The sequence below is a fragment of the Hemiscyllium ocellatum genome, chromosome 14 (assembly GCF_020745735.1).
Source record: "Hemiscyllium ocellatum isolate sHemOce1 chromosome 14, sHemOce1.pat.X.cur, whole genome shotgun sequence".
In the NCBI taxonomy this organism is placed as follows: Eukaryota; Metazoa; Chordata; class Chondrichthyes; order Orectolobiformes; family Hemiscylliidae; genus Hemiscyllium; species Hemiscyllium ocellatum.
Window position 1 is genome coordinate 39726263 of NC_083414.1, and position 17958 is coordinate 39744220.

Below are 17958 nucleotides of genomic sequence, written 5' to 3' on the forward strand. Positions count from 1 at the left end.
ATAATTGTCAGCAGCACAGTAGTTAGCACTACTGCCTCACAACGCCAGGGGCCCAGGTTTGACTCCTGCCTTGGGCAACTGTCTGTGTGGAATTTGCATGGTCTCCCCATGTCTACTAGGGTTCCCCTGGGTCCTCTGGTTTCCTCCCACAGAACTAGACATGTTCATGTTTGATGGACTGTGCAGGGATGTGCAGGCTAGGTGGGTTAGCCATGACAAATGTGGAGTCACAGTGGAAAAGAAGGGTCTGGGTGGGATGTTCTTTGGAAGGTCAGTTCAGACTCAGTTGGCCAAATATCCTCTTTCTGCACTTTAGGGATTCTACGATTCAAGCTGCACTTCACAACACAGTCCCTCAACAACCACTGACCATTCAGTATAAAACAACCAACAGAACACAAAATAGCGAAGGTGATGATGCAGCGATATTGTCACCAGACTAGTAATCCAGAGCTCCTTGGTAATGCTGTGCAGACAAGGGTTTGAGTTTCTCCATGGTAAATAGTGAAATTCCAATTCAATTAATAAATCTGGAATTAAAAGCTAATCTAATGGTAACCATGAAGTCATTGTCAATTGTCATAAAACCCTATCTGGTTCACAAATGTCCTTTAGGAAAGCCGCCATTTTGGTCTCTCCTTCAATAGCTTGGCTGGTACAGCGAAGAACTGTAATGTTTCACAAATCCATCATTCTTAGGTCATTGATTCAATTACGGCTCAAAGGTGTCTGAATTTGGGGTGGCACACTGGCTCAGTGGTTAGCACTGCTGCCTCACAATGCCAGGGACCCAGGTTTGTTTCCAACCTTGGGTGATTGTGTGCACTTTCCTCTGGCTGCTCAAGTTTCCTTCCACAGACCAAAGATGTGCGAGTTAGGTGAATTGGCCATGCTAAATTGCCCATAGTGTTCAGCAATGTGTAGGCTACATGCATTAGCCAGGAATAAATACAGGGGCTGGGTGGGTTGCTCTTTGGAAGGTTGGTGTGGTCTTGTTGGGCCAAAGGGTCATTTTCCACACTGTCGGGATTCTGATTTTGACCTGGTATGTGACTCCAGTCCCACAGCCTTGGTGTTGACTCATAACTACCCTCTGAGTCAAGCAATTGTGGGTGGGCATTGTTTTAAGATCCAGAAGTCCTTCCAAAGTAAGGGATAAATAAGAAGCTTCTTCCCACATTCGAACAGCTCATGTCTGTACAGCCCGAGCAGGATTCAGAGGCAGCGTTCCATGCAACAAGGAATTAAACACGGCCGAATTAAAGTTCAAAACAAAGCATGACAACTGGGCCTACTTCAACAGCTCTGAGAGCTCCTGCCCTTGATCTCGTTGCCATGGTGATCTGTACCCATGATGCATTGCTGTTGCAGGCTGCAGCCCGCAGCGATCTCCATCTCTCAGGCGGCTGGGCCGGTGTTAGTCAGGGTGGGCCCGGCCTCGGAGCACAGCCACAGAACCCTATTACAGCCATTCATTTCACCCGGAGCACGATGTCTCACCGAGAGGACCGGTCAATGTAAGGTGACAACTCAAGACACTCCGCGTTTGCGTGTGTTTATTTTGGAACAGGGTCTGTCGAGCTGGAGAGATTTGCTGATCCATGCTACTCTCGTCTTGATCAAAACTGCGTTAACAGTTTGTTTTTGTTTAAACCAGTAGATTGCATCGAGGCGTATCAATAATTAACTGGGTCAATTTCAGCACAAGGAAACACCAGATTTGTTAGATGGAAATGTCTTACTTGGCCCATGAGGTTGAGCTGAGCAAGCGTCATGAGGAAATGTAAGTATTAACGAAATTAAAAGTGAACTGAGGTAAACTAGATTATCCTGTGTCTTGAGGGCCAGCACCACCCTAATCTAGACCCTGTTGTTCACAAAGTCAGGCTATGTTATACGTTACCTAAAGAATAAGTAGTTGTATTTTCAGTTAGATTTATTTGCACCAGTACAACAAACGTCACTAACCTGAATGATTGACTGTTTCTTCCTCCACAGATGCTGCCTGAGCTGTTGCGCTATAACAGCATTTTTTTTGTTTTAGTTCAGATTTCCAGCAGCTATATTATTTTGTCTTTTGTATTGGTGTAGCTAAACACATCAGTTTGTCAGATTTCCTCCAGTTCTGAAGAAGAATCATGGGACTCAGTTTTCTCTCTGTACAGATACTGCCAGACCTGATGAGTTTGTCTTGCACTTTCTGCCGTTGTCAGATTTTTTTTGTCAATTTTGGGGTTGTGTGTCTTGCCCTCATTATGGGAATTTGCTGATCAGTCCATATTTTTCTCAGTAGGACTTTATCACCTGGCATTCCAATGAACATCAGTGTTTATTTGTTTAACTTTTACTTAAGTGCTTACTGGTTCAGTTACATTGACAATTGTTTCTGCAGAACAAACCAAATAAATGTGAATGTGGTTTCCTGCAAAAGGAGTACACAAATAGAACATGAGTTGTTCTTCAGAAGCTTCTGAAGACCAAGAGTGTAATTGATTCTATTACTTAGCCCTCCCTAGAGGAAAATACATTCAACCAGCATTTGAGATACAGTATAACTGTTTCTGGATTTGTTGGGAATACAAAATGAGACTTATATCCATGAATTTAAAAGATTCAATGATGATGCACAATTGAATGAATGCTAGCCGACTGGTCAATGGCATCATAGTTATACTCACCATACGAATCCACAAGTAACAGTAAAATTGTTCTGATACATTTGATGATGAGTGTGATTCCAGATTTAAAATCTGAAGTTAAAACTATTAATTCATTACCAGTCATTTTTATCAATCTCCACTTAATAGAATTGACAGAAAAAAGGTCAGAAATTGATGTCAAAGTAACAGCAACATTTATGAAGCCCTTATTTAAGGGTAAACATACAACTTAAAACATTTTTAGTGTGAATGTGGAGATTTTGTCTGCATATGTTAGGATATCTTAAAAATTTGCTAAGTATCTATTTTTTAAAAATGTCCAGTTCCTTGAACCTCTTCTGCCATTCAATATATTCATGGCTGAATTTCTGTCTCAGCTGCACAATCGTGAATCATCCTTGTATCCCCTGATCCCTTCAGTATGCAAAATATAACAATATCTAACTTGAATATTCTGAAGAATATTCAAAGATATAAGAAAATTCCTTAAGTTCAGAACATTTTAGTGAGTAATTTCCTCTATCAGTCCAAAGTGACAGATCTTTTACTCCATACATCCCAGCCAGTAGCAGTGTCCTCGCAGCACCTACCTTTTGGATCCATTTAAGAATTTTGTCAGTTTCAATTAGGTCACCTTTCCTTCTTTTAAACCAGAGAAAAGAGATTTAGTGCACTCAATCTCTCTTCTATAGGACAGATCTGTCATCCTAGGAATGAATTTAGTGAATCTTTTTCTCTAAGGCATTCTTGGATAAGAACAAACTGTACACAGTGCTACAGGATATAGACTTGCCAAAGTTCTATGCAATTGCAAAAAGACTTCCTTACATTTATAGTAAAATCATTTGCTTTCCTAAATAATTGCACTAACTGCATATTAATGTTCTATGATTCATGACCAAAGAGAAACAGCCCCTCTTAACCACTATTTCCAAATCTTGCCATTAAATAAATATTTTGCCTTTCTATTTTTCCTGTAAAGTTGATAACATATTTCTCTGCATTGTATTTATTTTGCCAATTGCTTGCTATCTCAGTCTGTAGTTACTCTTAATTAACCTGTTTGGATTTGTTATGACGCACCTCTGGGGCATATGGGATTTGAACCTGGACTTCTTGGTTCAGCAGGAGGGAAGGCGATAGCTAGTGGTATTATCGCTTAGACTATTAATCCAGAGACCTAGATAATGTTCTGGGGACCCATGTTGGAATTCTGCCACGGCAGATAGTGAAATTTGAATTCAATTTTTAAAAAATGTACAATTAAGAATCTATTGATCACCATGAAATCATTGTCAATTGTCAGAAAATCCCATCGGGTTCACTAATGTCCTTCAGGAAAGGAAATCTGCCATCCTCACCCTGTCTGGCTTGTGACTGCAGACCCACAGCAATGTGGTTGACTCTCAGTTGCCATTTGAAATGGCACAGCAAGCTATTCAATTGTACAAATCACTACAAAGTTTCAAAGAAATGAAACAGATGGATCACCTGGCATTGACCTAGGCACCAGAAAAGACAACGGGAGAAACAGCCCTGTCGCCTAACATCTGCAGCTAGTGCCAGAATTTGGAGGGCTTTCTTACAGAATAGTCAATCAGCATATTGTCATACTCACATCATATTGTCATACTCACAGAATCATACTTTACAATAATCGCCAGACATCACCATCCCTGGATATGTCCTGTCTCAACAGCAGGACAAACCCAGCAGAGGTTGCGGCACAGTGTTATACAATTGGGTGGAAGTTGCCCTGAGAGTCTTCAACGTTGACTCTGAATCCCATGATGTCTTATGACTTCAGGTTAAACATGAGCAAGTAAACCCCCTGCTGATTACTGCGTACCGTCCTCCCTCAGCTGATGAATCAGTTACTCCATGTTGAGCAATACTGAGAGGTGGCTCTGAGCATGGCAAGGGCACAGAAAGTACTCTGGGTGAGGAATGTCCACCAAGAGTGACTCAGCAACAGTATTACAGATTGAGCTGGCTGGATCCTAAAGTCAAAGTTGCTAGACCGGGTTTGTGGCAGGTGATGAGGGAACCAACAAGAGAAAAACATGCTTGGCTTCATGCTTACCAATCTGCCAGCCGTAGATGCATCTGCTCATGATCGTGTCAGTAAGAGTGACCACCGCACAGTCCTTGGGGAGGCGAAGTCCCACCTTCACATTGAGAAATAATCTCCATCGTATTGTGTGGCACTATCACTGTCCTAAATGGGACAGACTTCAAGCAGATCTAGCAGCTCAAAACTGGGTATCCATGATGCGTTGTGGGCCATCAACAGTAGAGTTGTACTCTAGCACAATCTGTAACCTCATGGCTTGGCATATCTCCCACTCAGTTATGACCATCAAGCCAGGGGGTCAACCCTGGTTCAATGGAAAGTGCGGGAGGGTATGACAAGAGCAGCACCAGGCATACCTGTAGATGAGGTGTCATTCTGTGGAGCCACCAAAAGGACTATTTCTACACCAAACAGCATAAGCAGCATAGAGCTTAAATGATTGTCTACCAAAAGATCAGATCTAAGCTCTGCAGTCCTGCAAGATCCAAATGTGAATAGCCATGGGCAATTAAACAACTCACTGGAGGAGGAAGCTCCACAAATATCCCTATCCTTAATGATGGAAGAGCCTTGTACAAAAGAAAATGCTGAAGCTTTCGCAGCAGTCTTCAGCCAGAAGTGCCGAATGGATGATCTATCTCTGACTCCTCCACTGAACCCCAACATTACAGATACCAGTCTTCAGCCAACTTGATTCACTCCACGTGATATCAAGAAACGGTTGAAGGGACTGGATGTTATAAAGGCTCTAGCTTCTAACAGCATTCCAGCCATAGTCCTGAAGACTTGTGCTCCAGTACTTGCCGCTCTCCTAGCCAAGCTGTTCCAGTACAGTTACAACACTGGCATCTGCCTGACAATGTGGAACATTGCCCAAGTATGTCCAGTACATAAAAAGCAGGACAAATCCAACCCGGCCAATTACCGCCCCATCAATCTACTATTGATCGTCAGTAAAGTGATGGAAGGTATCTTCAGCAGTGCTAACAAGCAGCACCTGCTCAGCAACAACATGTTCAGTGATGCCCAGTTTGGGTTCTGCCGGGGTCACTTATCTCCTGACCTCATTACAGCCTTGTTTCAAACATGGAAAAAAGAGCTGAATTTCAGAGATGAGGTGAGAGTGACCTCAAGGCTATATTCGACCAAGTATGGCATCAAGGAGCCCTATCAAAACTGGAGTCAGTAGGTATTGGGGGCAAGCTCTCCAATTATTAGAGTCATACTTGACACATAGGAAGATGGTTGTGGTTGTTGGACGTCAGTCATCTCGGCTCCAGGGCATCTCTTCAGGAGTTCCTCACAGTACTGTCCTAGGCCCAACCATCTTCCGCTGCTTCATCAATGACCCTTCCTCCATCATAAGGTCAGAAGTGGGGACAATATCTAGACTTGGGCTGACAAGTGGCAAGTAACATTCACACCACATAAATGCCAGCCTATGATGATCACCAATAAGAGAAAATCTAACCTCCATCCCTTGACATTCAATGGTGTTACTATCACTGAATCCCCCAGATTCAACATCCTTTGAGTTATTGATCAGAAACTCGACTGGACTCACCACATAAGTGCAGTGGCTACAAGAGCAGGTCAGAGGCTAGGAATACCACAGTGAGTAACTCGTCTCCTGACTCCTGAAAGCCTGTCCACCATCTGAAAGGCTCAAGTCAGGAGTGTGATGTATTACTCCCCACTTGTCTGGATGAGTTTAGCCCCAACAACACCGTGGGCGGCATGGTGGCACAGTGGTTAGCACTGCTGCCTCACAGCACCAGAGACCCGGGTTCAATTCCCGACTCGGGCGACTGACTGTGTGGAGTTTGCACATTCTCCCCGTGTCTGCGTGGCTTTCCTCCGGGTGCTCTGGTTTCCTCCCACAGTCCAAAGATGTGCAGGTCAGGTGAATTGCCCAAGCTAAATTGCCCGTAGTGTTAGGTAAAGGGGTAAATGCAGGGGAATGGGTGGGCTGCGCTTTGGCGGGTCAGTGTGGACTTGTTGGGCCGAAGGACCTGTTTAGATTACTGTAAGTAATCTAAAAAAAAAGAACCTTGACACCATCCAGAATAAAGCAACCTGCTTGACTGGCGCAGTATTCACAAACATCCACTCCCTCCACCACTAACACTCAGTAGCAAAAGTGTGTACTGTCTACAAAATGCACTGCAGAAATTCACCAATGATCCTCAGACAGCAACTTCTAAACTCACGACCATTTCCATCAAGAAGGACAGGGCAACAAATATGTGGGAACAAACCACCTTCAGGTTTTCCTTCAAGCCACTCACCATCCTGACTTGGAAATATATTAACGTTCTTTCACTGTCAGTAGCCAAAATCCTGGGATTACCTCCCTAATGGCATTGTGGGTCAGCCCACTGCAGTGATTCAAGAAGGCAGCTCACCACCACTTCAAGGAGCAACTAGGGACAGGCAATAAATGCTGGCCACCCAGCGATGCCCACATCCCACAAAATGAATAATTTTGTTAAAATTACCACTGCATACAAGATCCTCCTCACTTAGCCTATATATATATATTCTTTGCAGCCTTTATGCATCCTTACTATTTACTTTGCTATGTAACTTTTTTTATTGTCAAAAAACTTGATTTCTTTACACTCAGTATTAATATAGATTGTAAGTACCAGAGTCCATAACACTGGTCCTTGCAGTACCTCTTTAGTTGCAGCCTGTCAGCCCAGAAATGGCCCATTTATTTCTACTTCCGTGATTTCTTTCCCCTAACACATTCTCAACCTTCCAAGTCCTAAGATACCTTTTACTCAATGCTTTTTGAAGATCTAAATATGATTCATCAACTGTTTTCTCATTTAACCAAACAGATTTTTTAATAATGAAAACATGTTTGTCCAACAGTTTCCGTTTCATAATATGGTGGGCAGAACCAACTCAAATTTATGATTTGCCAAATGTCCTGTTCATCACTTCCCTATTTATAGATTCTGGCATTTTTCTTCGAATAGAATTAGCTTATTTGGACCCTGGACCATGACCCTGCCATGGAACACCAGATCATTGTGTCCTCAAGAGTCACTAATCTCATTTTATCTGAACATGGAATAAAGGCTTGCTACAGTGCTTCAACAAAACTCAGTGCAAGTGGAAGAACAGTAGTACCTCATTTGCCACTTGAGAAACCTGCAACCTCTGGACCCCAAACTGAGTTCAATCATTGTAGGCCTGAGCACCTCCTCCCATGTCCTTACCCCAACCCCTACACTTTAGGTCTTGTCATCACATGGACTGTAATTCCAAACAACCCAATGTCAGCCACTAAAAGTCCAATGTGTAGCTATTGATTCTCCCAGCCTGTCTTTTGCCCATTCCTTTGTCTGCCCAACATTTTTTCTCTCTGTCTCTGTGCTCCATCGCCACCTATCATTTTACTCCTGTCTCTTTTTTTTAGTTTCTCATCTCTCCTCCATGCTCCCTCCACTAGCCTTTCAGTACTGCAATTGGTTCTGAAGAATGGTCACTGGACCCAAAATGTTAACTCTGTTTTCTCTCCACAGATGCTGCCAAATCTGCTGATTTTTTTTTTTCCCCAGCAATTCCTGAATTTTGTACCTAATTTCCAGTATCCACAGTTCTTTTTTCTTCAACTGGCCAAAAGTTAGGTAGAATGAAAATAGAAAGCTTTCTTGAATAACTGGTTTTCATTTTCTTCCTTCCATTCCAAGTGTTGTGGCTGAACGACGAGTTCTGGAAGATCAAAATCAACCGCTATTTCTAGGCACTTTTACAGTCTATGATGCAGAATAGCAAGTACAGAAAATTATAGACATTTACTTGTGTAAATGTTTCCAGTACTAAGTCCTTGATAGTACGAATATTGCATTCCTTATTTTCACAGGAACCTTGCTTCCTCTTGGATTTAAACAATTGAATTTGTTTTCTATTGTGAAGTTAATTGCAGAGTATTTAATGTGTGCCATTTCCTAGTTTACTGATGTGAATTCTCCTGTCTCTTTCTTATCTCTTCGTTTTTATATTTGTCTCAAAACTTTTGTAATTTTTTGTGGCTGAGCTATCTTTTGCATCTTATTTCCCTTTTTAATCAATTTCTTGGGGTTTTTTTTGCTGAATTTAAATGTTTTGTCAACTCTTTGGTAACAAATTTAATCCTTTAGTCTGTTACTATCTTTAATCTAAATTAATGTTTTTTGCTGCTTAAATGAACGTACAATTATTAAGAAGTATGACTAATTATTTGAAAGCAGTTCTGTGATAACTTGGGCAGTAGAGTGTTGAGCCATTAGCTGAGTGAATTTTTTGTCATTATTTTGTTGTCATTATTTTCAATATTTTGATTTGAAATTGTACAGAAATCAGGAGCAGTGCAATTTTGTTCTGTTTTTGCTGCCTAGATTAGGCTTGAGAACCACACTTCTTCAGCAAATGGAAAACCAACTTGAAAGTCAAGCAAATAAGAAAAAACTGCAAACTATTGAATTAAAGTCAGCTAATGAAAGAAATAGATTGCTTTTAAGAGTAAGTTGCCTTTTGCAAAGTTTTTTTTGTTGTTTACTTGTACCTGTTTTTAAAGTATAGACAAAACTCTAAATCTGCTTATTCTATCGCATTTGTTTTTGTCAGAAACCTGAATTTCCAGAAAAACCAATTTAACTCTTGCATACAAAAATTAAAGAATATGCATGTTACAATATTTACTAGCTAGTTTATTATATATTTTTTGTATTTTTTTACCTTTGTACATAACTTTAATTATTTGTCATTCTTTTTTGCATTTGGCTAATTCATTGAATTACATTTAATATTAAGTAGTTTAATGAAGTCATGGAAATATTATTCCTCCCGTAAGGTGAGCATTACTACTCATAATGAATAAACATTTGAAGTATTTGCATATCATTCTTCTACCATTCTTTACCAGAAAGTTTAACTGTTTCCCTTAGCTCTTTGGAACTTTCTTTACTTGTTTCTTATGTCATGAAATTATGATACTTTACTTAGGAAGATTATAGAGACCATGGAGAAGGTACAGAAATGATTCATGAAGATGATAGTAGAAATGAGATAAGAGGAAAGAATAGAGAAACTGAGGCTTTTTCTTTACAGTGAACGTGGCTAAGAGCAATCTAATTGAGGTCTTGAAAATTCAGATGTTTTGATTAAACCAAGAAAATATTTTCCACGGATTGATGAGTCAGTGATTAAAGAATACAAATTGAATGTAGATGAGAAGTTCACTCCTTGTAATTTCAATGTCAGTTGCAAACATACATTTGTCCTATAGGCACAATAGACATAATAGCTTTTGAGCTGCATCCTTACAGTGCTGAAATAAAGAATGTTAAAATATTCTATTCATAACCTAAAACCTGTTGAGCTTCTCTAGATCCTGCAATCCGACGTTTGTCATAAAAGATGTCTCATTTTTACTCGACGCACTATTTCTTTCATCTTTAGTAAGCTGTGGTTGACTTAGTGGTAAAAGTTCCCTTGCGCCTATTGGATTCCTTTAATCCTTTTCATAGAGTCATAGACATTTTCTGGAAGTATTTAAAACATCATAGTTTAGTCTATTGCCATTCTTCTTCAATGCTAAGATTATGGTGCCATATACTCCTGTTAGGCCTGTGCTTGGCTTTTGGTTCAGTTTGGTTTTTCAGATTCAATCTGTTCTTTTCCAGAATAATCAGTACCTCTAGTGTACCAGCTCTGCCTTTGACCAACAGATGGAAAGAGTTTGAGGTTTGAGATCTCAAACCTGAAACAAAGACCTTAGTTTACTAGGAAGAAATAATTTCTGTGCTCCTATACGATACAGAACTTCAGTACCACCAAAGTGTGTTGTCAAGATCCTCCAAATTCAACAACAAACATGATCCATCAACAGCAGCATCCAAGCCAACTTACCCAAAATCACTCAAAACAGACTGCACTGAGTGGGACATATCATTTATATGCCTGACATTAGACTCCTGAAGGAACTGTTTGTAGAAACTGACTGTGGCAGGAGATTTTCAGGAAGACTTCACTTACATTCTTAAAGCATCCCTGAAGAGAAACATACCCTCTGACACATGGGAAACCATGACTTGTGACTGACCAAAATTGAGAGAACTCATTCAGGGAGGCATCAACTGCATCAATAAACAACATCAAGATTATGTAGAGAAGACACAAATCTCAAATGCAACAAGCAAACCCCTACCTGAAGCACTACCTATCCTGTATGTGATAAAGTATGAAAATCACATATTTCTGAACCCATAAAGTCTGAGCAGAAGCAAGTCTTCCTCAATTGCAAGGCACTGCATTAGAAGAAGATTAAGAAGAATCTCAATTTTGGACAACAGTTTTAAATATTATTTTTGCTAATTCCATCCCTCATAAGTTGCAATTATTCCAGTTATGACTGTAATTCTGGATGCCTTCCTATTATCACCATCTATTTCCTATTGCCAGTTTTATTATGTTTTTAGGTATATTTGCACAGAACTTAGGATATAAGGTACTTACCTTGTAACCTGTGTCAATTTGCATATTTTGCCCTTCCAAATCCGAGTCCAGCAATCTACTTTAATTTTTACTCTTTTTTTAATGTTTTTCCTTTACCCTCTTAGAGTTTCTTCTGTCATCATGCCACCTTCCTCTCTCCTCCCAAGGATCTTCTGCCCTCCTACTTCTTCAGTACTTTAACAAGAACTTCCTCTTCTCATGCTGTCTTACCATTCCTGCTCTTTCTTAGATCAACCACTGCGCATTTCTTTGCTCAGTGAGATATTTAGTCATAGCCCATCATGAGCAGCAACCACAATCGCCCTGTTGCACTTTCTCACCAGTTTTCCTACCTATTATGCTCCTGGGGCCTAACCTGTAAATCTGTTTGTCAAACCCATATCTCCACAGTACTGGACCACAAGCTTGAGGGAGTCTACTTTTCAATAATGAAGAGATGATGACATGGACACTTTAATGTTAAGTTCATAAGAAGCTGCTGTAACATGCGTCTTTATATTTATGCATAAAGAGCTGTAAAGTCAACTATACAAAGAATGCTGAAGCTGGTTCTAATTAGAATATCCTTCCTTATTGAGAGCTGTTGAAATTATTGTTACTCATTTTCTTTTGTCATGCCAAATGTTTATTTTCTGTAGTCAGGTAAATTAGTTTACTTCTGCAGATATTCAAGAAAAAACCTCAGTGATTTCCTTAAGGTACTTACATTACAGCTAAACTTGAACTTGACCACAACTAATACACATATTTGAGTACTTCCAGCTGTGACCTGTTGTGCTGCTGTTTCTGGTGTATTAAAGGTCAGGTAACAATGTGGATCAAATACTAAATCAGATCTAAAAAAAACAAAAGAACTGAGGATACTGTAAGTCAGAAACAAAAACAGAAATTGATGGAAAAACTCAGCAGGTCTGGCAGCATCTGTGCAGAGAAATCAGAGTTAACTTTTGGGTCTCGTGAACTCAGTTCACAGATGCTGCCAGATTCACTGAGCGTTTCCATTAAATCATATTTGTTTGGACCTCTTCCAATGCTTCTTCACTGACATCTACATTCTTGGGTATGCATTCATAGTTCCTATCCTTATCTGTTTAATAACAGCGTTGTATCACTTGCAATGATTTCTTTTTTTGCTCTCCCATAGTTACCACTGTTGGCCCATATGATCTATCCTTGACAAACTCTATTTCTCCTCCTTGTGCTGCCTTTAGTATTACCATCTGAAAACATAACCTTAGGTATCACATGTATTCTGATCATATTCAGATCTACCTCACCACCTCGTTATTATGTTTGCAGCATATTCATTTAAGTCCATTTTAACTTTTTTTCTACTCAACCTTTGATGTACAGTATCTTAGAATGTGACTTGTGTACAGTACTTTCCAGATTATTGGAAAGCCATGTAATCTAGAATTATGTAGAACTATGCTTCCTAGACAGTTTTACATTGTGACCCAATTCTCACGCTTCAGACTCTGTGACCCCACTTCCTGATAAAATCTACCTGTGACTAAGATTTTAGCCATTTGGCTTAATATTGCCTTTTGCGGTTATTTCAGACGTTGCTTTATGATGCACCTGTGAAGTGCCTTGGAACAATTGATTACTTTGTGGTTGCTTTATGAAACAAGCATTTGAAAGTATGTAGAACTCAATAACTTAGAGTGAAATTATATCCCAAACTGCCTGATGGAATCCTGGTGGGTGGACAGTTAAAACACCCTGCTTAAAAGGTTCCTGGATCCTTCCAACTGGTGTTTATACTCTGCCTTCTGGACAGATGGCTAAATCATCTATCCAAACTAATGAGTTCCTCCTTTTAATAAACAGCTATGATGTGATTATATCACAGAGCCTCCGCTACGATTGTAACTCTAGTCTGTGGCTCTCTCAGAAGTAAAGGATCTGCCACAGCATGAACGGGATCAAACAGTCATGATTTAATTTTACTTCACTTTCTGGATCAGATATGCTTTTCTAGTCCTGATTTGGAAAGTCATGACCTCCGGTGCCTCAATTCAGCTGGTCCCAAGAGACTGTTCTGGAGCTACCTCCCCTGTTTATTTTTCTGATGTTAGGCAACCTGGGTGGCTTATTTTTTTCCATGGAGGATTTGCCCACAATTCCTGCTGATGAGGCACAAGCTAAAATATCTTGCCTGATTTCTGATGCCATGGCTAAGCTCCAACATGCTGCATAAGCCACCCTGCCAAAGTTAAAGTAAGAGCCATTGTTAGATGTAGTGAATCATCAAGGGAATCCATTTCAACTTTATTATTTTTGATACTTAATGTAGTTAATACATATGGATATTTCTCTGCTATGATGCGTATCTACTATACACACAAACTGTATACACAGATTTGGTATAAAGTATTTTCTCATGATTAAGAGTGACTCTAACAGCTCTTTCAGACCTGCTTCACTATACTTAAGTATAATTTGAGGAACTAAAGTTCTGTGGATTAGAATTTGCTATAGTAATCAATATATATGATTAAAGTTTAATTTTTAGACAAGCTTTTAAATAATCAAGTTAGTCTCAACATTATGGAAATCTTTAATGATTATTCCTTATCACATTGAAAATAATGTTTTATCAAATCTGTTTGTTAAAGAGATTTTGTTTTTTTAGGATTTGGGAATAGCTGAGGAAAACTTAAAAGCGAGGGCGGATACACATTTGCATCCTTCTTTTATCACTCTCAAGGTACATGCCCAATTCTGTTCTGTTGGATAGTGTTGCATAGCATGTTAATTTAGTTATGATTTTATATATGTTCATAATAAAATAATTATAGAATGTAAAGTGACTTTCTTGAGCTATCATTGAGTGCCCCCTAGTGTATGTGAGACAAATCAAAATTTACAGGAGAAATCCATTTTAAAATGTAACTGCTGAACAGAAGGGCAAAATAGCAATGTAAAATGTTTGTCTTCTAAGTACACATCAGAAGCACACATTTTAAACTTTTTAATATGTGTCATAATTCCATGTAACAATCAAGCTTGGTGTACCCGTCCTCTAACTTGTGCAAGAGCAAAGGCACTACATTCTGATTCAAGTGGAATCAGCAGTTGCTTTGCAGTTTTCTGCAAATCAGTATTCCTTTTTACAATTTTACGGCTGTCTGTAAAGTGGCATGAAGAGATGTAAGGGAGCAGGATGACTCCAGTTGGTATGTGCAACTGTGAACTCAAGAAGGGTAAAGGTAACAATCCAACACACTTCCCAAAAAGTCCAAATTTTGTCCCTTGCACTTCTGTGCTTGTAGATTTTGTAATATTTTTTAGAAACTCGAATCATGATATGTAATTTCTTTCCATCCGTCACAAAAGAAGGCATGGTGGTTAACTGCTGCCTTACAGCTCCAGAGACTCTGGTTCTATTCCAGCCTCGGATCACTGCCTGTGTGGAATTTGCACATTCTTCCACTAGGTGCTCCAGTTTCCTCCCACAGTCCAAAGATGTGCACGTTAGGTGGATTGGCCATGCTAAATTGACCATAGTGTGCAGGCTAGGTGGGATTAGCCATAGAGGATGCAGGGGTAGGGGATGGGGCTGTGTTGGATGCTCTTCAGAGGGTCATTATGGACTTGATGGGCCGAATGGCCTGCCTCCACACTGCAGGGATTCTACGAAAACAATACTTTGAATATTATGGAATCACTTGTCAGTTTCAATGTCTAATTTAATAAGGCAATTTTATAATTTGGACTAATAGGTACAGCAATAGAACACAAGACTAGAAGAATTATGCTGAGACTTTAGAGTGTACTGATTATGTATAACATGTAACATTGAATCAATTTTGGTCACCACACCATAAAGAAACAGAGTTGAAGCATCCTAGATTTCCCTAGCTATCACCTGGGAGCAGCATCGTTAAAGATTGCAGTGGGTCACAAAGAAGGCTACCACCAACTTCACAAGGCACTTCAGAATTGGGATAAATTGGGCATTTTAAACATTGTCCACATTTAGAGAATTTTTTAAAAAATATCTGTTGTATTTTTTTACATTGATAGAGCCCTAATTTGAATAGAGAAACATGAAATGGAACAGGTGTAATTAATGAAAAGAAATTCACAATGCAGAAATAATAGCACAAAGGTTTTTTATTGTTCTGAAAATTGTGTTTGTTTGCCTTTAACACGAGGTTGTAATGTTTGAAAACATATAATTAACCAAGATACAATTACATTTATTTGTGAAACTTCTGTTTGTTCTACCAGACTAAATACTGGACATTTGTTGAAGAACATTTACCGAAATGGGAACAGTTTTTACTGGGTCAAGCAGAGAGTCCCGTTGAAGTGACAAATTCAAAGCACAAAAAATCACAGAAGGAAAAACCTCAAGATAACGTTACCATAGAAAATAGTAATTTGCCGCCATTACCATCTACTTTCAAGACACCATCTCTATCTCCGCATTCCAAAAAACAAAAAAGAACAAAGGTTTCTAGAAAAAAAGATGGATAATCTGCAAAGTACTTTTGTTAAGAATTAAAGTTTAAGATTTGTTAGACATACCTATTAATTAAATAAATCATGTGGGTTTTTTTGTATGACAGAAATTTAATTATTTTACTGCAAAGTTATTTATTGCTCTCATAATTTCAGAATGAATTATGTAAAATAAATTTATAGAAATCTATCAATGTAAAATAAGTACAAATGACCAAATCAGTGCAACAGATTAGGGAATTTTAAATGTAATTTACTTTGAGTAAAATGAGTTTCTCAAACCTTGATTTTAAAAATCATTTTCTTGAAAACCAGCCTGTTCTCAACTTTGGCTGTACCTCCAGGCCAAGATGATGAGTACAGCAAGTTTACATTCATTGGAGCAGGGGCACAGGAGGAAACACTTTGTAATTTATTTTTTGAATTAGGCACATGAACACTAGGTGGTCTTAAAAGTTTTAACGTACTGTACCCAATTTGAAAATTGTATGCCTATGCCTAGTTATCTAAATAAGTACTGAAATTATAGTCAGGTCAGTTGAGTTAGAATGATGTGATATCCAGCAAAATATTCTGTGAATATTTACACTACTTGTGCATGATCTATTTTGTTTTCAATGTGAGTTTGCACCAGAATTTCTAAAGATAATAAAACTACAGCTTTGAGAACACATGAGTGCCATTGTGTATGCTTTGAATTGATCAACTGCTAGGTTACTAAACTTTTATTAGCTTATAGCAATTTGTTTTAAATTCTCAATGCATTTTTAAAATGTTTTCTTTTGTAAAAATTTCTTTATTTAGATTTTGATTGTGGAAAGAATTTTAAGTTGCAAGCTTTACATCTGTTCCATTTTGAGAGAAATGCTTGTGAAAATGGTATTGAATTGGCAACAATACACTACTGCATTATCAATTAAATAGTTTAGAACTGAAATGGTCAGATGAATGAGTCATCAGGTTAAGTCTGCTTAGTTCATCATGGGTACTATTGCTAACCTGTTTAGCTCATAGTTAATGAGAAAAATCAATGAAAGCTCTCATTTTTCAGTTCAGTTAGGCATATTTGCAAATTTTCGGTTTGAGCGGTCATGGCGTTGATGATGCTGCTTGTTGTCCATTAGTTTAAAGGCTAATAATTGAAGAATTAGATGAATAAGATAGGGATAAGATAGAGACCTGCTGACAGTAACAAAGCTATATTCCAGGATGAATTATATATTTTCAACTAACAATCATAACTTATTTTAACATTTTTAACATATAATCATCCCTGTGAAGTGCTTTAGTATGTTTTAAAATGATGGTGAACCACATAAGGGGAACATTTAAGTTAGATGAGCAAAATGTTGCTCAAAGAGGTAAGATTGAGTCTTAAGGGAGGAATGAGGTAGGAAGAAGTCTTAACACTTAGACAGCTGAAGGCACAACCACCAATGGTGGATCAATTAAAATTGGATGCTTGAAGTAAGAACAAAGGAGAGATGTGGATAAATTTAAAATACTTCTAATTATAATAGTGGGTAGATTTTTTTCAGCCCCAGAATAATATGTGCAATGATGAGTCAATTAGGAAACTGTGATAGAGCAAGAAATATTAGAACTAGTTGCTGAGAAAAAAGTCTAATTTTCAACGCAAAGTTTTAATGGTTAGGTGAAAATGTCAGTAGTGGGTAGCTCAAACACTCCAACCCTGGCAACATCCTTGTAAATCTTTTCTGAACCCTTTCAAGTTTCACAACGTTTTTCATACAGGAGGGAGACCAGAATTGCACCTAATATTCCAAAAGTGGCCTAACCAATGTTCTGTACAGCTGCAACATGACCTCCCAACTCCAGTGTTTGGCTTCTGTGATGGACTGGGCTGTGTTCACAATTCTCTGTAATTTTTTATGGTCCTGGACACAGCAGTTGCTATGCCAAGCTGTGATATTTCCAGATAGAATGTTTTGTATGGTGCATCTGTGAAAAATTGGTAGGAGTCTTTTTGGGCATACTAAATCTTAGCCTCCTGAAAAAGTAGAGAGTTGTTGTACTTTCTTGATCATAACATCCATGTGGGTGGACCAGATTATTGGTGATCATCACTCCTAGGAACTTGACGCTCTCGACCATCTCCACCTCAACACCATTAATATAGACAAATGCGTGCCCTCCACCTTACTTCCTGAAATTGATGACCAGCTCTTTCATTTTGCTGACATCAAGGGAGAGATTGTTATCTTTACACCGTGCCACAAG

At 38.9% G+C, this 17958-nt stretch overlaps 1 protein-coding gene across 5 annotated transcripts; it reads left to right on the top strand.

Annotated features, from left to right (window-relative positions):
• The first annotated feature begins 1375 nt into the window (after positions 1-1375).
• Positions 1376-15814, top strand: cep15 (centrosomal protein 15). 5 transcript variants are annotated; one of them, XM_060835192.1, is made up of 5 exons: positions 1376-1522; positions 1658-1783; positions 9126-9249; positions 13883-13957; positions 15484-15814. In XM_060835192.1, exons 2-5 carry the CDS (start codon positions 1728-1730, stop codon positions 15730-15732), a joined length of 504 nt encoding a protein of 167 aa, XP_060691175.1. In that variant the 5' UTR covers positions 1376-1522; positions 1658-1727; the 3' UTR covers positions 15733-15814. The 5 variants fall into 5 exon arrangements, with proteins under 5 accessions (XP_060691175.1, XP_060691174.1, XP_060691172.1 ...); XM_060835191.1 differs by having other exon boundaries at positions 1661-1783; XM_060835189.1 differs by having other exon boundaries at positions 1376-1517.
• The last annotated feature ends 2144 nt before the right edge of the window (positions 15815-17958 follow it).

Bases quoted from the DNA above. Each gene is read 5' to 3' on its own strand.
- cep15 (XM_060835192.1), top strand. From the start codon at position 1,728: ATGGAAATGTCTTACTTGGCCCATGAGGTTGAGCTGAGCAAGCGTCAT. The intron at 9,250-13,882 runs GTAAGTTGCCTT...TTGTTTTTTTAG, and splicing joins GAAATAGATTGCTTTTAAGA to GATTTGGGAATAGCTGAGGA. The intron at 13,958-15,483 runs GTACATGCCCAA...TTGTTCTACCAG, and splicing joins CTTCTTTTATCACTCTCAAG to ACTAAATACTGGACATTTGT.